Below are 15,182 nucleotides of genomic sequence, written 5' to 3'. Positions count from 1 at the left end.
AGTCCCAAGGGAACCTCGAAGGTAGTGACCAGCTAGACGCAACAGGTCGGGCTCAGAGGGGCGGGGCTTCACACATCTGATGGACACAGACTGTGGGGTGGGGGTGGGAGGTCAGATCTGGTTCTAAAATGCAGATTCTGACTCTGCCGGGCCTGGCCTGAGAACCTGCATTTCCTACAAGCGCCCAGGAGTGGCAGGACACCAGCTGAGCACCTCCTGAGTCGCCAAATAGTAGAACGGGCAGGCAGTCCCCTCCGGAGTACTTTAGGTTCCTTGAAAGCAGGGGCGGGGTCTCCCCATGCCGTTTGTTTTGCTTTGTTCCCGGGCTGGCTGCTTGGCACAGAGTCCACACACAGTAGGTATGCGTTTATTTCACTCATCAGACCTGGCCTTCTTCCCAAAAGGCTCTTCTGGGGCCTTAACCCATAGTAGACTCGAAATGGAGGCGTGGAGTACGTTCCTGGGCTTGTCACCACGCCTGGCAGGCTCTGGCCCTCTGGCTCAAGTTCCCTCCACCTGCTTGCACCCGGACTGCGCTCCACTGCTGGCAGCTCTCCTGCCCCATTTTCAAAGCATTTACACGGGACCTGGGGAGGAGGGAAAGAAAAATTCAGCAAAACCAGAAAGCCCTATCAAGCAGTAAACGAAAGCTCCAGGGCCGCGGAACTCTGGGGTCTCTCCCCTCCCGCCGCCGGGTCGCTAGCATTCTTCTCGCCCTCCGGCGTCGCGCCCCCGCGCGTCGCGGGAGCCCCGCGGGGACCAGGCTGGGCGCGCGCGGGCGCCCGCGGGCTTGGCGCGAGCCTGAGCGCTAGCACCGCTCCGCCTGGTCACCTCGGGCCTCTCCCGCCCCGGGGGTTGATGTAGGGGTGGGGGATCGGGTCACTGGGGTGTGGTGGAGAGCTCAGACAGCAGCGGCAGCACCATAGAAACCCCTTTTCTCTCAGGGTCTCTGGCTGTACCTGCAGCAGCCTGGGAGGGGACAGGAAAGGCTGCTCCCGCTGCGAGGGGAGGGGAGAGAGAGCGGGAGGGGGGTGTGGGGGTCACGTTGGTCGTAGTGGAACCGGGGGCGGGGGGGAGGGCGGGGGCGGAGGGCGGAGCGCGCGGGCGAGGGCGCCCCAGGGGAGGCGTACACGTGCTGGGGAGGGAGGGGAGAGGCAGGAGCAGGGGAGGAGAAACGGAGGCGCCACCGCCTCGCAGACGCAGGCGCCGGCAGCCTAGGAGTCGGAGAGAAAGTTCCCGAGGCGAGCTCCTGCGTCCAGTGCCCAAGCCGAGGCCGCCCGCGGCGACGGTCACCCGGTCCCGCGCGTCCAGCCCTCCTCCCCCCAGTGCACAGCCGGCTGCCTGGGCTTGACTCGCCAGCCAGCAGGGGAGCCCCGCGGCGCACTGCGCGGCCGCAGTCAAACTTGGACGGGGAGAATGCTGCGGGGTGTCGCGGGGTCGCGGGGCGCGGGGGCGCATTGAGAGAACCCCGCGGGCGCCCCCGGGCGAGCACGCGGAAGCGGAGCGACCAGGTAGCGGCTCCAGCGCGGGGACTGCGCCAGCCCTGCGAACCAGCGCCGCCAGCGCCACCGCGCCGGCGTCGCCTCTTCACTCGGGAGCCATGGTGCGCGCAGCGCGCACGCCGTGTGCGGGACTCTAAGCCCAGGCGCTGCTGCACGCTCCACCGCCTCGTGCCCGTCCTGGTTCCCTGGGTCCATCTCGCCTGCGGGCCATGAGGCTTTGGCCCGAAGCCCCTCGCCTCTGAGCCCTGAGTCGCCCGCTTCAGTTCTAGTGCCGCACTGCTACTGAGGGGACCCCTGCAACTGCGACCTCTGTTCCCTCGCGGGGACTGCACCCAGGCGCCTCGGGATGGCGCCCCTCGCCCCCCTCGGACCTCGCAAAGTTCGCAGGAGGCGAGAGATGCTGCCGCAGCAAGTTGGCTTCGTGTGTGCTGTGCTGGCTCTGGTGTGCTGTGCGTCTGGCCTCTTCAGCAGCTTGGGTAGGTGGTGGCTGCAGGCTTCTCCCCTCTCCCCCCACCCCTGCCCCGCTCCTGCCCCAGGAGTTGGGGGTTTGGGCTGGGAAGCTGGCGGGCCAGATCCTAGATGTCACCCCCTTCTCTCCAACTGAGTCTCAAGGGCACATCCAGTTCCCTCCCCGCAGGGCAGGTGGAGGGCACCCGAGGGCTGGTATCCGCCCGCTGAGCTGTGACGCTGGCTCCCCTGAGCTGCTGTGCGGGTCCCTGGGGGCCTAGGTCGGGACAACTGGGCTGTTACAGTGAAGTGGAGACCTGAACTACCTGCCCCTCAGTGCCCGAGTTCTGCCCAGAGTGCACTGGGGAAGGGCCATGTTAGCCGTGGGGTCCAGGAGCGGAGTTCCCTGGTCTGGGGAGGGCAGGAACGAAGTGGTTCCCTCGCCTGCTCAGAGGGTTGTGCTTTGTGCCCCTGGAAAACCCTGCTTCAGAGATAGGGGTCTGTCGTGCTTCTCCGCCCACCCCTGGACTTTGCCTAGGTGCAGGGGGCCCTCTGGGTGCCCTTCCTGTCGTGTCCTCCCCTAAACCTAAAAGTGTGGGGTAGTTCATACTCGCTGGGGATTGCTTCCGTGTTTCACCGTCACTCCTCTCAACTCGGCTTAATCCTCACGGGAGGAGAGCGCTGGAGTCTGTACCACACCATCCACACCTCCACCTCCTCCTTTTCCCCCAGAAGATACCTGGGAGGTGCACATTTGAGATGGAGCAGAGGCAAGGGAGAAAGCCGCAGAAATGTGTCTTCATGGGGATGTGAGCGCCTGTGAGACCTCCAGTCGCATCCTTTTAACTCATGTTCAGAGGTGGATGCACTGATCTTCCTCCCCCCCCCCCCATTAAGAAGAAATGTGGGTGATGTAGAAACCTCAACATAACAGTGTTGTAGTGGCCTGTCTGTGGCACCTTCTTGAGCAATTAGAATGGTCACCTGAATCTAGAAACCCAGGAGGTTTAGGTGACAGGTTAAAAAAAACATGTGCACCTTGATGGAACTTGAAAAAAAAAAGTGCCTTTCTGAGCTCCAGCTGAAGGTTTGAGGCAACAGAGTTAAAATGGGCCTCTTCCAGCAGAAGCCCAGAAGGGTTATTTGAACATCTTAATACCTGGAGCTTTGCAATTGGGCACGTCTGTGTGTGTTTTCCCCTCAATTACCCACGCCAGAAATAACAAAATACTTAGAGGCTCTTAGATGTCAGCAATGTAGAAGAGGCGTTATTACGCAGCCGGAGCTGGGTGTGCGTTGGGAGAGACAATGAAGAAAGCTTGGGAAGGCAGCAAGCCTTCCTTACTTGCTAGATCGGGAATTAGCTTTAGGAATATACACCCCCCACCCCCACCCCTTGGTCACCGGCACGGCACCCTTCCCTGGTTAGTCAAGTATAATCCTTAGAGCGTCAGCATCACCTGGGAGCTTGTTAGAAGTGCAGAATCGGAGCCCCCAACCCAGACCTATGGGATCTGAATCTGCATTTTCACATCCGAAGGTGATGTGTGCACCGGTTCAGGTGTGGCAAGCACTGGGCCAGTTACCACCAGCCTCCTCTCTCTACCTGCTTGCCCGCTCACCTTTCTGTTGGCAGGCTCTGCCACAGTGTGCTTACTAGAAGAGCACTTCATGGTGGCCTCTGCAGACCCTGCTGGTGCTAGGGGTTAGGTGTTGGGCTGCTAATGGTAAGACTGGAGGTTCAAACCCACCGACCACTCCTTGGGAGAAAGATGAGGCTATCTGCCCTTAAACAGATTTAAACAAACCAACAACGAAGTAAAACTGCCACGGAGTCAATGCTGACTCATATCGAGCCCCTGTGGGTTTCCGAGACTGTAGCTGTCCACGGGAGTGGAAAGCCCAATCTTTCTCCCGAGGAACTGCTGCTGGTTTTGAACTGTCAATTGCAGCCCAATGCATTACCACGACACCACCATGGCTCCTTGCATACAGATATGCAGTCTTGTAAATAGGCTCCCTATGAAGCAGACTCAGCCTGATGGCAGGAGGGCTTCAGGCCCTGGCATTCCTGGGTGACTGACGTACAGGATGCGCACACTTAGCTGCTCACCGAACACATCCGGTTTGCCCAGAGCTGCCAGGGAAGCAAGGTCTGGCAGTCGCATCCTCTCCGAATCAGCTGCTGCGAGCCCCATGGAGTACAGTTCTCCCCTGATAACCAGAGAGTGACTGTGACTCAGAGCGAACCTGATAGCAACTGGGTGGATCCAACCCTCTATCTCACCTCTGAGTGGCAGTAGGTCAGGGAAGATCTTGTCCCAAAGTCAGATCACATCTTATCGACCCATCTGGAACCAGAAACCATGAGCCAGATTCAGGAAACGACCTGGTGGCTGAGCAGTAGTGGGCCCCGCTTCCCCTGGTGGTATCCTGCCCTGCAGGGAGAGACACACAGGGGTGACACACATGTGCGAGGTCAGGTGTGAGGATGCGGGGACCACATGGCCTTATTTTTCAACCCAGGGCATAAAACGGCTTCTGCTAGCAAACCTGTCCTGCCAGACTCCTGGAGAAATCGGAAGCTGATGGCACCAGTGAATGAGACACAGGCAGCGAAGAACTGCACACTGCCCGGTAAGAAATCTCTCCTGTTCTCCCAAGGCATCTGGCCTAGGGACACCCATGGCGTGGACAGGTGCAGCCGGAGCTGGGAGAGGTGGGGAAGGGTGGCTGCCAGTGTGGAAAGGTATCAATCAGCCGTGCTGCTAAGCAACTCAAGTGCTTACTTTATCCACAACTGGAAAGGTCACACTCGAGAGTTTAAAACCTGTATTTGTGTTCTCACAAAAGCTCCCACAGACAAAGTGCTCTCCCCACTCTCCACATTTGGCCTGCTCGCCAGCCAGTCTTTGTTTGCCTTCACTGGGGCTTGCTGGGCAGCCAGTCTGGGCAGCCAGTCCTCTGGGCTGGCTCAGGGTGGATGGCACTCGGGGCTGACCCACCCACTTGGGACCTGCTGGGCTGCTGCAGGGATAGGACACTCTGTCGCCCTGGGGCCACTCCTCTGGAATGGAAACTCCTGGGGGTGTTGCACCTTGGAGGAGAGAAATTGCCCACCCAGGGAGGTAGCTATTTTAAGTGTGTCCGTTTGTTTTTAAAGATGCACTAGTTCAACAATTTCAGCACGTACTTCTCAGCAGTGCCGGTTCCATTCTTCAGGCTGTGCAATTCCACCACCTCGCTGTCCCCTAAGTTTCCCCCACAACGCTTCAATGTGATCTCACATAGATAATAATTCTTTAAAGGAGCCCAGCACTCAAAGCAGAGGTCCCTGCTAATGAAGAGAATTTCTCTCTCTCTCTTTCTCTCTCTGCCCTTAAGAAGACGTCTGGGGCTCGGGAGGGGCGGCGGGGGCGGGGGGGAGTTTGGGAGTTTGAAGTTTAAAGGTGACCTCGGGGCAGTAGTGTCTGGATCTCACATAGCCTCAGACTCGAGGGGCGGGGGTGGGGTTCGGGAACAGGTTCAGTGGGGGATTTGGGATTCTGTTGTGGATTTGAAATTCTGCACCGTGTTTTGGTTGAAGGGCACTGTGATGTACTTCAGGTTTCTCTTGGGGATTCCAGAGTGTAGGGATGACCCTGGATCTGCAGAGGCAGATCCAAGATGTCAGGACTCCCTCTGCACATGGACCTTCCTGTCCTGAGACCACCCTCATGGGTGCCGGTGACAGCAAGCACTGGACCCGTCCTGTCCATTAGCTCCCGCCAGTACACTGTCTTTCTCAGATAGAAGGGGTGGGTGTTTGTTCTGGTCTACCACGTGCCTGGGGCTGGGGCTCCCAGCCTGGGGTCCCCGGGGTCCTGAGCACTAGGATTGGCAGCAACCACGTAAGGAACATGTAGCTACCCTAAGTCAAGAACCCCGTGAGCGCATTTCTAGTTGGTGCCTCTTTCACTGGCCGTGGGCTGGCCCTGTCCCTCTTGGGTCGCCTTTGTCACACAGGGTCTGAGCCCAACAGTGCAGGGCCCATTTCCTAGGAGGTGGTTCAACTCTGTGCCCAGCGGAGCGAAACTGCCCAGGCCTGTGCCATGCTCACCCTTGTTCCCTTGAAGCCCATAGTTGCCGCCACGGTGTCACTGAGGGTCTGCCTTTTTTGGTGTGGACCCTGCGACTCACCTGCTCCCGGGGCTGCACCCCCTGCTGACACATCCAAACCATGAGAGGAGGAGTCTGAGCACTTTGACTTCACAGAGCCCCATGCCCCCTCATCTCCTTGCTGAGCTTTCTGCTCAAAAACCCAGGCATGAGAATGCGCCAGCAGTCGGTTGATAGGGAGTGCTGACTCTTGGGGAGCGGGAACCAGAGCAGGGAGAAGAACAATGTCTCTCTCTTGAGCTGCAGAGAAAATTCGCACCATGTGTTGTGTGATGCTGTGGTGGGGCCTGGCCCCGAAGGAGGTCTTGGCCGGTAAGTAAAGGTCGAATGAAGACATGAAGGCGCGTTGTGATGCCTTCAGCACTCCATCCCTGACAGCCTTTCTGCAAAGATGAGAATAGCGAAGCTCAGGAGATGCGTGATTTCCCAAGAGCAGCATCTCTCCCAGGGCTTCTGGCTCCAGACGCATGCCTCCCGACCCCGGCGCACCTGCCCCCAGCTCCATCTCCAGTTTGGGCTGAGCCGAGGCCCAGCAATCTTTCTGGCCTCCTTGTCCCTGGAGCCGGAAATGGTCCACCCCATTTCTGTTCCTCAAGGAGGAGTGGCGCAGTCCAGAAGACACACACCTACAAACCACAAGGTTGGAGGTTCAAGGCCCGTCCCACAGAATTGTCTTATAAAAATGTCTAGCAATTGGCTTCCTAAAGGTCACGGCCGTGAACATCTTACAGGGGCAGTTCCACTCTGTGCAGACGGGGCTGCCAGGAATTGGACTTGACTTTGTTGTTGTTGTTGTTTTTTAATGTAACAAGCACCTGCTGTGTGTCCAGTTCCACTGGGCACATGGGGCGGGGTGGGGGAGGTCTAAAAAGGTCTGAGTTGCAGCCTCACCTGTGAGCTGGCTTACTATCCCGTCAAAGCAATGGGAGAGATCTAAACTTGGGGACAGTTCCGAGCGATGACGACTGCGAAGCTGCCCACTGAGCAGCCCCCTGGGTGGTCCCTGGGTCTTTGGGGTGGGTGAGTGGCCCCAGGCAGTTCTGTGCCATCTTTTTTGGGATCTAGATGAGGTGGGCCTTCTTGCAGTGACAGTAAACCTCCCCAAACTGGGCTCAGCACATGAAAGTGTTTGTTGGTTCCGTTGCAGAAAGAGTAGGGTCCGAAGTGCGGAGGGGGTTGCATCTCCAGGCCTGTCTGTCTGGGCTTCTCTGGCACAGGACGTAGCTGTACAGGCCCTGCTTCCTTCCTTCCTTCCTTCCTTCCTTTTTTCCTTCCTTCCTGGAAATGCTGGGCAGGAGGGCACTGTGACTGGGTTGCCGGTGCAGAACTAGGGAAGTTTGGCTGGTTGCATTGGCTGGGGTCATGGGTGCATCCTGGTCCAACTGTTGGCCACCCAGGCCTGGCTTAGACCTCGGACACAGGCTCCCTCTCCGGAAGGAGGAGACAGAAGCTCCTCTCTCCTGCAGATAAGCTGGGGTTCACCACAGGACCCAGCCGGGAGACTGCTTTTGAGGTAGACAGAGCACAGAGGGACAGAGGGCCACTGTGTCCGATGGCTGCCCTCTTTCCTACCACTGAGTGTTGTCTCCCTAGAAAGTGGGGGGCGGGGGAGAATTCTCACATGGCCCTTGAGCCTTGTGCTCCTAGCCATCCAAGGGGAGGTCCGTGTGTGGTGAGGGAGTATGGAGCTGGGGCTTTGTTCAGTCAAAGGGTGGGCACGTCCACCACAGGCAGGGTTCAACCCGCTGTCCTTCACATCTCTGCCAGCCTCTCCAGGGCAGGGCCACCCACCATTTCCCGTGGCCTGTGACTTGGTTAGGGACACCTAGGTGGCACAGCCATTACACACGAGGCTGCAGGGCCGGGTGTTCGAAACCAGCAGCGGTTCCCACTCCCGCAAAGAGTCAGTCTTGTGAACCGATGGGGCGGTGCTCCACTGACCTTGGGGGTCACTGTGAGTCAGAAGTGAGTGAGCCTGGAGTGACTTCTCAGGGGTCTGAGTAGAACCAAGGGCCGTGCTAAGACTCTGTGGCGAGCGAGCTCTTGGCAGATCCCGATTTTGGTCTTTCTGACTCATTATTTGTGTCCCAGCATAACGAGCCTTCCCTGTCCTGACCGCTCAGCGTGCCCGCTTCCCGCCCCCAGCCTCCCTACCTTTCCACCCTCTATTGTCGATATGTCACCAGCCGATGTCATTCCCTGGATGGCACAAGTGGCTGCAGTCGGCTGCCAGTCGACAGGTTGTCATTTGGAGCCCACCCCCGAGTGAGTGCCGAGGAAGAGCGTCCTGGAAATCTTCCTTGGTCGAGAGAAGGGCAAAGAGAATGTGAGGAGCAGATGTACTCTGTCACCCTCGGGGGTCACTACAGGTCAGAACTGACTCAGCAGCAGCAGCAGATCTGTATCACCGGTCTGGTTCGGAAGTTAATACATTACTCATCTTCTGTCTCCTCCTGAGAGCTACCTAGCTCCTTGCACACTGGCCTCCAGTTAAGCTCTAGACCCCTTCGCTATTAAGCAGCAGAGCCCATTGGTTGGCTCGGGATCCACAAGTAATAAAAGCATTCTCATTGTCGTCCAGACTTACAGTGACCCTACAGGACAGGGCAGAACCGCCCCTGTGGGGTTCCGAGACTGTGAATCTTCATGGGAGTAACAAAACCTCATCTTTCTCCCAAAAAGCAGCTGGTGGTTTCGAATGGCTGGCCTTGTGGTCAGCAACCCAACTGCAAAATGCCCAGCAAGGTACCAGAGAGTGAGAGGCAGCGCCTCCGCTTGCTTAGCCTGCGACACACACACCTGTAAACTTAACCTTCCCATCAGCCCAACGAGTGAGACACATTCCGACCATCCCTGTCTTACCGACGATGGCGCTGAGGTTCAGAGGGGACGGTGACTTGCGTGGGTTCACACGGCGGAGCGGTATTTGAATGCACCTAGCCTATTCGACGGTGGGGGAAGAAGGGGCTGACTGGCCCTGTAGTAGTTACAGTCACGGGAACTCACGGGGCCATTCTGGTCGGTCCTGAACGGTCGCTCGATGGCAGTGAGTTTGCGCTGACTCCATGGTGTCCACCATCGCTCCTCTCCAAGCTTCCTCCCTCACGTCCTGTGTCACCTCTGAAATGACGCAGGGTGACAGGGACAGACAAGAAAAGGAAGTGGGGACGGGGGACAAGTGGTGTCAGAAGAGGAATGGCCCCTACTCTGGCTTCACGTCAGAATCACCTGGAGACGTTGCTGTGGTTAAAGAATGCCAGGCTCCACTCCAGAGGCCTGCTTTCCTCCCGGCCTGGGGCCATGCGAGGATGAAGCCCGAGGGGAAGCTTAGGAAGCGGAGGCTCCCTTCTGCTCAAAATGTGACCGCCAGAGATCTGCTGGCTTTGTGCTGCTGCTGCTAGAACACGCTGGTTCTGTCCTGTGGACCCCAAGGGTGCAGAGAAGAATTGCTCCGTGTGGGGTTGTATTTTGGGGTGGGGTGGGGGGCGTTTGGCTGTAATTTAACAGAAGCAAATTGCCAGGACTTTTCTTCGGAGGTCGAGTTTGAACTGCCGACCTTTCGGTTATTGGTTACCAACCACTGTGCATCACCTAGGGATGCTGGAGGGAACTGCGATACGCATTTTGAGCTTCTAACCACAAAGTCGGTGGTTTGAACCTGTCCGGTGCTCTGAGGGAGAAACCTGGGCTTCCTCCTCTCAAACAGGTTTGCACCCCAACAACCCCCAAGGGACAACTCTATGCTATCCTGTAGGACCAGTAGGAGCCGGAATAGACTCTATGTCAGTGAGCGAGGGATGTCGAGGGAGCCCCCATGGTGTGCTGGGGCTATGTGCGGGGCTGCCAACTGCAAGGTCAGCTGTTCAAAACCACCAGCCGATCCTCAGTAGAAGAGACTTTCCGCTCCTTTAAAGAGTGACAGTCTCAGAGAAAACCAACAGGGGCAATTCTGCTCTGTGCATAGGGAAGCCGGGAGGTAGAATGGAGCTGAGGGCAGCGAGGGATGCTGGGAAGTCGCTGGGAAGGCAGCATCTTGGGCCCCACCCAAGACTTCCCCTGCGTCAGAATCCCTTCAGGAGATCCCTGTGATTCTCATGTGGACTCAGGTCAGAAGCCCTGGGCCAGAAACACTCCTGCCACGTGGTAGGGGCTCAGCAAATATTTGAATGCTGCACAAAAGCTAATACTTTGTTTAACGTAGGGATCTTCCTGAAAACGTTTTTTTTTTTTTAATGGAGGGAAGCTAGTGAAAAAAAGTCATTTCGGGCTAGTGCTGTTGTGGAAAATTCATCACTTGACTCCCACCCCCACCCTCTGGCCCCGAGATTTCCAGGCGTGACTGAGCCTGTGGGCTTGTGCTCTTATGATTGCCTGCTCTGTGCAGACGAAGCCCTGGAAAAGGAAGTGGGCCCCTCTGTGAGAGGTGTGGAAATGGGACTGTGTGGGTGTCAGCCCCCTGATTCCACACACCCCTCCCTGCTGGCACCTGGCCTTAGATAACAGCTCAGGATGGAGTCTGTTTCTTCTCAGTCCTGGCCCGCAGGTGGTGGCCACTTGGGGAACTCCTGACAACACGGGTGGCTGCCTGTGAGAGCAGAAACATGAGGGTGGACTCTGCACCCCAAACCGTTCCTGCTCCCTCAGATCCCTCTGCTCACTACTCAGTCCAAGTTGCCCTTGCGTCATTCATTTGTGGTCAAGGTGGTTCCACTCAGCTCTTGGCAGGCCACTAATTCTACATCTGATGATATAGATGGTTACATGTTGGACTGCTAACCACAGGGTCAGCAGTTCGAATCCAACAGCTACTCCAAGGATGAAAGAGGAGGCTTTCTGCTCCCAAAAAGAGCTAGCAGTCTCAGAAATCCTCCAAGTCAGTTCTCTGTTGCCCGAAAGAGTCATTCTGGGTTGGAATGGACTCCCTGCCGTTGTTGGGTTTTATTTGGGGAATTGTTTACTTTGTTTTTCTCCCCTGACTTCCAGACTATTCGAGGGGAAGGCCTGCATCTATTTTTTTAATCTGTAAAATGGGGATTAAACCCAACACAACCCCTTGCGACCACCCGCATCCCAACTCCTAGTGGCTCTCTAGGGCAGAGGAGATCTGCCTGGGGGCGGTGGGGGGTAGGGTTCAAAGCTGAGTGACTGGTGGGGTTGAATCACTCTCCTTGCGTTTGTAGCTGAGATCTTGGCTGCGTTCCCATCAGGGTTTCTTTCAGAATGGAGATACTAATGGACTCAAATGGGAGAAGAGATGCATTTGAATGATGGTGGTGGGGTCGTGGACAGTACCTCCGACTGCTGAAAGCAGACAACCGGGTCTGGGAGAGAGGCAGCTAGATGCTTTTTAGAGGTAAGGATGTGGAGACTTTGTTTGAACATGTTGTCTGGACAGACTGGTCCATGTAGAACAGTGGTTCTCAACCTGTGGGTTGCAACTTCTTTGGGGGTCGAATGACCCTTTCACAGGAGTTGCCTAAAATCATCAGAAAACACATATTTCTGATGCTCTCAGGAACCGAGACACCACTCCTCTATCCGTCTCCAGGTGGGTCCACCCACATGCAGATACACCTACCTATGAATCCCCAGCGTGAAGACTGTTTACCCATGCTACACCATGCTTCAAGACAAAATTTCATTTATTTGTCGTTAGAAATAAAGATTTCACAATAAATAATTACATATTGTTTTTGTGATTAATCACTATGCTTTAATTATGTTCAATTTGTAACAATGAAAATACACCCTGCCTATCAGATATTTACATGATGATTCATAACAGTAGCAAAATGACAGTGATAAAGTAGCAACAATAATAATTGTATGGTTGGGGGGTCACCACCACATGAGGCACTGTATGAAAGGGTCTTGGCATTAGGAAGGTTGAGACCCACTGGTGTAGAAGGACATCGGAATTGTTCAAGGATAGGGGCAGAGAAAAAGAGGAAGACCCCGGACAAGAGGGGCTGACACTAACCGGTTAATGTGCCCAGCTGCGAACCTAAAGGTTGGAGGTTCAAGCTCACCTAGAAGCACCAGGGAAGAAAGAACTGGCGATCAGCTGATAACCCTGTTGAGCATCATCCTACAGTGACATGCAGTTGGAACCATAAGTTGGAACTGCCTTGACAGTAGCTGGTTTAGGGGTGATCGTTGGATCTACTATGCAGGGTTGTTAGGGTCAGACGAGATAAATGAGCCACTGCCCACTGCTTGACACTTAAGAGTCACGTGTCCAGGCACTGGCTTCTGCTTTCAGGGTAGGACATTTTCCCTACCTACCCTGGACAGGATACAATGCCCGGTGTCTACCCACTGCCATGGGATCTCTCCCAGTTCATGGCAACTCTGTGAGATGTTCTCCAACTGCGTCTGTGGGTTCTGAGCCTGGAATCCTTTAGGGGAGAAGACAGCCTCTTCCCTACGGAGCGGCTGGTGGGTGAGTTTGAAGCACAGACCTTGCGATTAGTTATCAGCCCGAGGATTTACTCAGCGTGCCTGGTGCATAGTAGGTGCCAGTAACTTATCTGTCAGTTGGAGTTGACGAGGACAGGTGAAGAAGTAAGCAGCATCTGACCAGACATTAAAATATATATATATATATATATATATATATATCCTCCCCCCCTTTCTCTTCTGGAAGCAAACTTCTTGTTTTGTTTTGTTGTTTTTCTCTTTGGAGGATTGGGATGCAGAAGGGTGACAGCTTGTAGACCTCGCCTCCGAGGTAGAAAAGCCGTGATCTTTGCCTCACTCCTCATGATCAGCTGTTAGGGTACATTTTAAGGAAGCTGGCAGCCTAACAGGTTTCAAACCACAAGTCAACAGTTCAAAACTACCCTCTACTCTGCAGGAGAAAGACGAGGCTTTATACTTGAGCTAAAAATGACAGTCTTGGAAACCCACTAAGGCAGCACTATCCTGTCCTATGGAGTGACCGAGTGAACGTGGACGCGATGGTAGTGAGTTTGTGTGTGTGTGCGGGCGCGTGAGCGCATTCTGGTTATTTCCCTGGGAGTGGGTGTGTCTCCCCATTCTTCCATTGCCTTTCCAAAGTCCAGAATTTGAATGCCAGTGGTTAGCCTTCCCTTTGATCACCCATGTTGACTTGGGTTTCCTGCAAATAGCTCAAGTTCACACAGAGAGTGAGTGAGTGGCTTGGTTTGTTCCGCCCACATGTGGAGGATTGGATCCTCCCTCATTGTTGCCAGGAGCCCTGGTGGTGCAGTGGGAGGAGCTTTGGGCTGCCAACTGAAAGGTTTGAATCTACTGTTCCCGGTGCTCCCCTGGAGAAAGGCTAGGCGGTCTGCTTTCGTCTGCACGGGCCCAGGGGGCCCCCAGGAGCAGGAATTGACCTGGCAGCGGTGGGTGGTGGTTGTTGGGGGTTGCTGAGTTGAATCCAACCCAAGTTCCAAGTTGCCCCATAAGATAGAGTAAGGCTGCCCCATGGGGCTTCCTGGGCTGGGATGGCACTGTTGGGAAAGCGTTGGACTGCTAATCCCAGGGTGGGTGGTTCAAGACCACCGGCCACTCCACGGGAAAGATGAAGCTGTCTGTTCGTCTAAAGACTGACAGCCCCGAGCCTGTATAGCGCACTCTGAGTGGGAATCGGCTTGATAGCAGCGGGTTGGGACGGTTGGTGATCGATCGGAGCCAATCGCCTGGTCTTCTCTCCGAGGAGCCTCTGGGTGGGTTGAACTGGCACCCTGGTGGTTAGCTTAATCAGTGCTCCACCAGGGCTCCATTACAATCTGCTTCATCATGATTGGCTATGCCCTTCCGCCATATAGTGCAGTGATCTGGTGCCTGTCTGTGTCCACAGTCGGGAGACTGGAGAGGAGGGTGAGAAGGCCTTGATGATGTCACAGCATTTCAGGGGAGGGGGCTCAGGTGAGGGAGGGGCCTCCCAGAGCTGGGGTAAGGGCCCGCTGCTTCATGTCTGAGCCTGTTGTTGGAACCACCGTGCCACTCCATCTTGTCTAGGGTCGTCTTTTTCTTATTGACCCTCTACTTTACCAAGCCTGATGCCCACCAGGGGCTGGGAGGGGGTGGAGCCCTGGTGGAGGCTGGACTTTGCCCATGAGCTGGCGCTGAGGGGGCTGAGCAGGAGGGCAGACCGTAGAGGGCAGCCAGCTTCAGAAGGAGCAGGGGAAGGAGGGAGGAGGATGGGACCCAGACCCACCAGGACACGTGGGTGGGGAGCTGAGGGCCTTTGGACCGAAGCCTGCTGGGAAGGCCCCTTCTGTAGGCTCATGAGACCCATCACGGGTTGCTATGGAAAAACACATCCTGAGCTGGAAAAGGAAGGCTTGGCCTTACAGGGCACCTCAGTGAACCTGCAGGTTCTGTTCCAGACCACGGCAAGAGAGCGGGCATCTCCAGGAAGCAAGCCACACTAAGCACTTGGGTCCCCGTGCCTGTGAAAGCCAGAGCGAAGCCATGCGGCTCAGTGAGCGTGCAGTGGGGACGGGAGGGCGAACGGTGTGGGGTGGTCTCCTCATGGCTCAGAGAGAGGAGGTTGTCTGCACACGTGTTGCTGGGAAATGGGAAATGGCACCCGCAGGCTTCGGGGCGGGGAGTGCTGCCACACACCTGTCCTTTGTGGAAATGGAAGTTTCAGCCAAGGTGACACAAATGAATGACGTCGGCCTTGTTTCTGTGGGCAGGGAGGTCACAGCTCAGCCTGCCTGGGAGAGGCAGGGACTGCCCAGGGAGGGCGCTTCTTAGGACCGACCATCTCTCAAGGACTGGGTGACTGCTCGAGGCAGGCTGGCAGGGCCACCATGTGGGACAGTGACCTCCAATCCCTGGCCTCTTCCATCCTACTGTGGGGCATGGGGATGAAGACACTCATCCAGTGAGTCAAGGTCTGAGGTCTAGTCTTGGCTCCACCAAGCCCCTGCCTGAGGGCTCTTGCCTTTTTCTTTCTCAACGATGAAGGGGGTGTCACTGACTACGCACGCAGGCATCCAGCAGCCAGAGAAGATTCCCAGCCGAGCAGGCAGCCGCTCTTTCTTGGGGGTGGGCGGCAGGCAGTGTGTGGAGGTGAAGGCAGACATGTGGGTTTGAGTC

At 56.1% G+C, this 15,182-nt stretch overlaps 1 protein-coding gene across 1 annotated transcript in view; it reads left to right on the top strand.

Moving 5' to 3' along the window:
• Positions 1-1,884: 1,884 nt before the first annotated feature.
• SLC24A4 (solute carrier family 24 member 4) overlaps positions 1,885-15,182 on the top strand; it is a 161,265-nt gene continuing 147,967 nt past the window's right edge. Inside the window, exons 1-2 of the mRNA XM_075531490.1 lie at positions 1,885-1,978; positions 4,476-4,586. Coding sequence (XP_075387605.1) covers positions 1,900-1,978; positions 4,476-4,586 — 190 coding nt within the window. The 5' untranslated portion in view covers positions 1,885-1,899. The remainder of the gene's footprint in view (positions 1,979-4,475; positions 4,587-15,182) is intronic.

This window comes from Tenrec ecaudatus, chromosome 14, assembly GCF_050624435.1.
Source record: "Tenrec ecaudatus isolate mTenEca1 chromosome 14, mTenEca1.hap1, whole genome shotgun sequence".
NCBI classification, from domain to species: Eukaryota; Metazoa; Chordata; class Mammalia; order Afrosoricida; family Tenrecidae; genus Tenrec; species Tenrec ecaudatus.
Note: the sequence above shows the minus strand (reverse complement) of the source record. Positions and strands in the feature narration are given on the sequence as shown.